At 43.6% G+C, this 6598-nt stretch overlaps 1 protein-coding gene across 1 annotated transcript; it reads right to left on the reverse strand.

The window, feature by feature from the left end:
• Positions 1–2631: 2631 nt before the first annotated feature.
• LOC141165379 (P2Y purinoceptor 4-like) lies at positions 2632–3708 on the reverse strand. The gene has a single exon (XM_073650973.1). The coding sequence runs from the start codon at positions 3706–3708 to the stop codon at positions 2632–2634; it is 1077 nt and encodes a 358-aa protein (XP_073507074.1).
• Between the last annotated feature and the right edge of the window lie 2890 nt (positions 3709–6598).

Consider the following 6598-nt stretch of genomic DNA (forward strand, 5'->3'; position numbering starts at 1 on the left):
TGCGGAAAAATCCGCAGCATGTGCATAGAACATGCGGAATCCCCTTGGGGACCATGGGGTGCGGGTTACCAAGCGTTTTACAAGCGTTTCCGCTGCGGAAATTCCGCATCAAAAACGCTTGAAAAACGCTACGTGGGCACACAGCCTTAGTCTATGTGCCCACGATGCAGAAATGAAGCAGAAAATTTCTGCAGCGTTTCTGCATGTTCTTGGCAGTCAAAAACGCTTGCGGATTTTACACACGTTTTTGACGCGTTTTTGCAGCGTTTTTACATGCGGATTTGACTTGCATTTTTCAAGTGCATTGGGACCTCAAATCCGCATGCAGAAATGCACAAATAATGGACATGCTGCGGATTTTTCCGCAAGGAAAATCCGCAGCGGAAAATTCCGCAGCATGGGCACAGAACATGCAGATTTTCACTGGGGATCATGGGGCACGGATTACCAAGCGTTTTGCAAGCGTTTACGCTGCAGAAAATCTGCATCAAAAACGCTTGAAAATCGCATAGTGGGCACACAGCCTTAATCAGGCTATATAAGCAGAGATTGAGCAGCAGGGAGGAGGGACCCTGAGGAGCTATCAATCAAGTCAGTTGGGAGAAAATTCATCAGGGAGGAGAGACACTGAGGAGCTGTCAGTCAGGCAAGGTGGGAGAAGATTCAGCAGGGAGGTGAGACACTGAGGAGCTGTCAGTCAGGCAAGGTGGGAGATGATTCAACAAGGAGGGGAGACACTGACGAGCTGTCAGTCAGGCAAGGTGGGAGAAGATTCAGCAGGGAGAGGAGACACTGAGGAGCTATCAGTCAGGCAAGTTGGGAGAAGATTCAGGAGGGAGGGGAGGAGACACTGAGGAGCTGTCAGTCAGGCAAGGTGGGAGAAGATTCAGCAGGGAGGGGAGACACTGAGGAGCTGTAAGTCAGGCAAGATGGGAGAAGATTCAGCAGGGAGAATAGACACTGAGGAACTATCAATCAAGTCAGGGGGGGAGAATATTCAGCAGGGAGGGAAGACACCGAGGAGCTGTTAGTCAGGCAAGGTGGGAGAAGATTCAGCAGGGAGAGGAGACACTGAGGAGCTATCAGTCAGGCAAGTTGGGAGAAGATTCAGGAGGGAGGGGAGGAGACACTGAGGAGCTGTAAGTCAGGCAAGATGGGAGAAGATTCAGGAGGGAGGGGAGACACTGAGGAGCTGTCAGTCAGGCAAGGTGGGAGAAGATTCAGGAGGGAGGGGAGACACTGAGGAGCTGTCAGTCAGGCAAGGTGGGCAGAGACTGAGTTAAACTTTTGATAAAGGATTTTAGTCATTCTGAATTGTTTTTTAAAGTAAATGCAGCATCCATATCAGATCTAAGAGATCAAATTTTCTAATTTTTGAGTTTGTATTGTGAATTCTGGCAGCAGATCCCCTTTAAAAACACAACACTCAAGACTAAGGTCCATTAATGACCCCATAGTGTATCTGCAGTGATTACATTATGGAACAGCTATGATAACTGACAGTGACTTCAGATTAGCTGCGTTGTCTATTGGAATCTGAATTACTCTAAAACCAACTTTTTGTCTTAAATGAACTTGCCTTGACCTATTTATACCAATGCTTTACACTGCAGCTGTGCTTTCTGTAATAGGCTACATTATACAAATACGTACCTTAATATCAAGGAAGGAATGATTAAAAATAACACCAGATCAGTGATGGATCAGTAATGGGATAGCGCAGACATCACATATATCATATGGTATATCAGATATAAGCAGACTGACATAGTTGCCTGATCGTTATATATATTGGAGTTATCCGTTTTTCATACATACAGCCATTAAGATCTTTATTTAGTAAAACACAAACAGTTCAACACAGAGAATCCAATTTCCCTGTGTTTTTGCATTGCTTAAATACAAATGACAAAAGCGCCACCTAGTGCCCAAATTGTAAAGAAAAATACAGAAGCCTAAAGTAGCAGAACGTTGTATCCCATGTATATGGAAGCATAGATTTGTCATCAGAAAATATATAATTTTTGTCCTTTTCTTAGTATATGAAATAACTTCAGTCCTTAGAAGAGGAAGGTTTCGGAGAGTTCGTACAAAAGTTTCGGGCCGCACTGTGTCATTTACGTTACTATTACATTCCCATCGGTGCCAGAATATGTTTGTATGTCTTCAGTTCAGTGTGATAAATAGTATAGTATATTTAACAGTATCACCCACCCAACAAAAAAAAAATCTCCAGTAAATAATTACTTGAGTTTTTTTCCTTTGAAATCTCTTTGGTCATCTTGTCTAGAAAATCTGGAAGACAACTACAATGGCCGCCAGTACAGGTATTGGAGTTTTCTTAGCTTTGGCACACTCCCAAAGTGGTCTTTGACAGGGTGTTATGGCCCTATAGTGTCCAGGGGCGAGTGCTACCCCCATTACCACACCCCTGGCACATTCCAGTTTAGGACAACACGGTAAACAACCATTATGACAACAGTAAGGGTGGCCATATTGGTTGTCACCCAGATTTCCATGACATGAATGGAATTTTCACTGCATGAACAAGAAGTGACTCAATGATCCAGAATACAGTTTTGTAATGTTCACCATCTCTAAAAAAGTTACTTCTTTCCATCATTTCCTAAATTATCTTGGCAATTGTGGGTAAAAGTTACTCCATGGTTGTCCATTCTTGGTAGGCCTCTTTTTGTCACCCTTACCCATTTGCTCTCTGTCTTTCTTGCTCCTCAGGCCTCGACCACAAGGCTCCTTGGTCAAAAAATACAACAGGGCGTTGAGAAAAGAATTGGCACTGGCCAGAGGTCGGGTTACTTTATAGCAGACTGCCACCACTCCCAAGGCACGACATCCGCCTAGAGCCGCGCCACCAGCCCGCATCGCCAAAAAAATAGTACGGGTGACATGGAAAGGCAGGAAGCAAAGAGCAAACAGCAGGGTGATGGTAACAATGGTCCGGATAGACTTGCGTCTTTGGGTCACACCTGGCACTGGACCAGGTACAACACCTCCACGAAGAGTTCGGCACAGGGTACGCACCACTCTTGAGTAGCACCAGGCAGTTAGCGAAAAGGGCAAGAAAAAACCTGCTGCATGTAGAAAAAGTCCGTATGGCATGTAACGATGAAGATCCGCATCTAGGGCATCATCCCAACAGGTCACTATATCTTCTGGACCTTCGAGAGGGCCGGTACGGGCAAATAGAAGTATAGGAGAGGTCATTGCAAACACCATGGCCCATACCAGTAGGCAGGTTGCCCTCACCCAACGCATAGTCTCCAGCCTCATGGAACGCATGGGATGGCAGATGCCAAGGTATCGGTGGAATGAGATACATGTCAAGAAGAAGATGCTGCAATAAAGGTTGAAGTAGAAGAGGAACCGAACTAGACGACACATGGGGTCTCCAAACAACCATCGGTCCTGAGAGATGTAACTGGCAATAAGGAAGGGCAAGGACAAGCTGTACATGAGGTCACTGAGAGCCAGGTTGAACATATAGACCAACGATGGGTTCCAGGGTCGGCGTAGGCAGCGCGTGAGCACAATGGAGTTCAAAGCCAAGCTGAGCAGGAAGGTGATGAGGTAGCAGGTGGGCAGGAAGATGTGCTTGTAGGACTCATCCAGTTGGCATGATGAACCTGGTGATGAGGATGAGGTGGGAGCTGAGGAGTTAAGAAAAGGGGTGAAGGAAGAGGAGGGCATGCTGGATCGGGTGTTTACAATGTTATGGAGGTCCCAGCATCACAGTGTTGTAGAACTGAGGAAAGTCTGGAGAGATAGAAAGATGGGGATGGAAGGAAAGAAGGAAAAAAAAGACAAAATTACTAATATTATATGCACAAAGTACCAATTTTGCCCCTAAATTCCTTTGTGCCCATTACCCATCCACTGTATTTTTTAAAACATTTTCTGTGTACACTGTATATTCACAGAAAGATGCTAATCATGGGGATGTGGTTGGACTAGGAGGTACAAGGCCAGTTGTTCTCAAGGGATAACCTCCTGCTGATAAAACACTGATTGTAAAACACAGCCCAGTAAATGACACAGCTGGAATTAGGGTCTCTTCCACTACATTTTGCTACTCTCAGATTACATAGAAAACAACTGCTGACAGATTACCTTTAACCATGTTCAGTATGGTTAATTTTACGTTGGGCTAAGCTGGTGTTAGCATGCTACTTCTTATTTTGGATTTTTTTTCTACGGTTTGGGCAAAAGTCTGTTGCATTTGGATACAGATTGTTAGCGGTTTTGATGAGGATTCTACCTCGGAATTCCCTGAAATCTCAGTAAATCATGGATGCGCCCTAAAACTGGAGAAAACTAAATCATCCTGACCATTACATGGTTGTCAGGTCTCATTACTTAATCATAGAACTCAATGAAAGTCCTAATGGTAATCCAGTTCCAAAATGTGGGTCTTGGCCTTAACTGACTCGCATAGAGGACCTCCTGTTGTGGGTCTTGGATGAGCATGTGGGTGAAAGTAGTCAACTTCTTTAGGACATGTTGGCTGTTGGATCTACGCATCATATAATAATATACTGTAGGTCCAGATAGGACCCTAACATAACAACATGCAATCTTTTGACCTGAACACGGAAACCACCCCTTGACATACGCACAGAGTACCAAAACACATATTTGTCTCCGTTAAACACTCTGTGCTTCTTCCTTTGTCAGCATTTCCGCTTCATTAATTCCTCTTAATGAGTAACGAAGCTACGGCCACCATGACCCTTCTACACCCCACCCCCTCTATTTTCTTGGTATCAGTTATAGTCAATCCCTGTATATTGCGCACAGATCACAGATTATTTATCCCGATACCTAAAATCCTCCTATGACCAGTGTTGTGGTTACTTAACAGTTTTATGGATTGACCTCTTTGGAGCAGGAGAGCCAAGAAGGATAGCATTTAATAGTAAGATGGAGATGATTCAGACAGTAAGATTGATGCCAAGCGTTGGCACAAATAATCTGTGCATCTATGGAAACAAATGGATCATTAAAATGATCTATCGTCTTACAATGTGTTTAGCTTGTACTATGTAAATGGTAATCACCCTTTAATGTGGACAGTGAACGTGTCTGTTATCAGTGAGGTTCAGAAGGTTTAGGGGTAAAGATGGAATAGAAAAGCCATAATGCAGAGGAACCCTATACCTAAAACATCAAATCTAAGTGATAATGATTCGCAACAAAAGTCCATCAACAACTCAAAAGCCTACCACTTATTTGCTCCACATCTTCTCTCGGGTTGGACCCTCTGGTCGTTTCTCCCACTCTTGTTTGTTAATTTAATGAGAGGATAACCTGCTTAGGTTTGCCAACTTGGGCTGGAGGTACCTAAGAGCTACGCCTATGACATGCTTACCATACAATAATAAAATGAATGCCGTTGGCACCATAGGTTGGGAAATGAAAGTGGATTAAAATGCTAGCTCAAAAAGACCCACTTGGTAAAAATATCTTTCTTGAAACCAAATGGGTGGTCATGCCAATCTTGCTCATGGGATTAGACACATAAAACTGACTCCTTACTTAGATTAATTTTCTCATCCTTATAATTCACAGGATCCCTTGACTCCTCAGCCAATCACTTTGATCAAAAACCCATCAAGTTGACATCGAAAATTGGCAAGACCTGAATTTGGCATCAATTTTTTACCTATGTATTGATGCAATCCAATCCTATTGACCAATTTTAGTTGTGAGATGATAAATATGATCTCGATATGGTCAACCTCGATGGCCATGAATGTAAGGTGTGTTCTTCATGTAATGGAAGCTTCTTTCTTAATTTTTCATGAAATGTGCCATCTGATAGTAGGCACAATAGGATTGATGGGCAAAGATCAAACAAGGAGTCACTGGAGACTTCCTGACAATGACTAACCTCTGTTCACTAGACTTCACATGTTGTACCTAGTCCTGCCATACGACTCACGTGGATGAATCTACACCTCACTCATGGAATCGGACATATACATTGCCGACTTTATCCCTAGGGGCGAAGGATTTCTTCTTCTCCGAACCCAAATTACGCAAGTGACCAAAGCAGATATCTGTCACTAGAACTTTCCTGACTGTAATTATTTTTAAAGACTACAGAACAGACTCCCACAATGTAATCAGTCCTATGACATTAATTTCCGTACCCTCAGTTTCTAGCGAGCAGATGTCTCCAGCTCAGTAGTCATCACTGTCCGCTATAGGTGGACAGGATTGTTTGCCTAAGTGACACCTACAATGGCCAGTGGAATAAAGATAAAAGAAAAAAAACTTGCCTTGTTTCCCAATTCCCTCCCGAGAACTCATCTGTCTCTTACCTGCATGGTCATTGCCTTTGATAAAGGCGAGTTCAAGTCACCAGGAGCAGCATCACTTGAAGCAATGACTATTGTTTCTGCTGCTCTTCAGGTATGGAGCTTTATCTCCAGCCTCCTCCTCCTCCTGTTTTCCACTGTTCTCTCCTCTGACTCTCCCAGTTTTTTTTTCCTTCTTGTCACTTTTTCTGCTGTGCTCCTTCTGGTACTTTGCTCTTTCGGGATCACTGAATCTCATTAACTTCTTGTCTTCCTATTGG

The sequence above is a fragment of the Phyllobates terribilis genome, unplaced genomic scaffold (genome assembly GCF_046119375.1).
Source record: "Phyllobates terribilis strain yellow unplaced genomic scaffold, ASM4611937v1 Scaffold_11__3_contigs__length_659146591, whole genome shotgun sequence".
Taxonomy (NCBI): domain Eukaryota; kingdom Metazoa; phylum Chordata; class Amphibia; order Anura; family Dendrobatidae; genus Phyllobates; species Phyllobates terribilis.

Coding starts and splice junctions, on each gene's coding strand:
- LOC141165379 (XM_073650973.1), bottom strand. CDS start 3,708: ATGCCCTCCTCTTCCTTCACCCCTTTTCTTAACTCCTCAGCTCCCACC.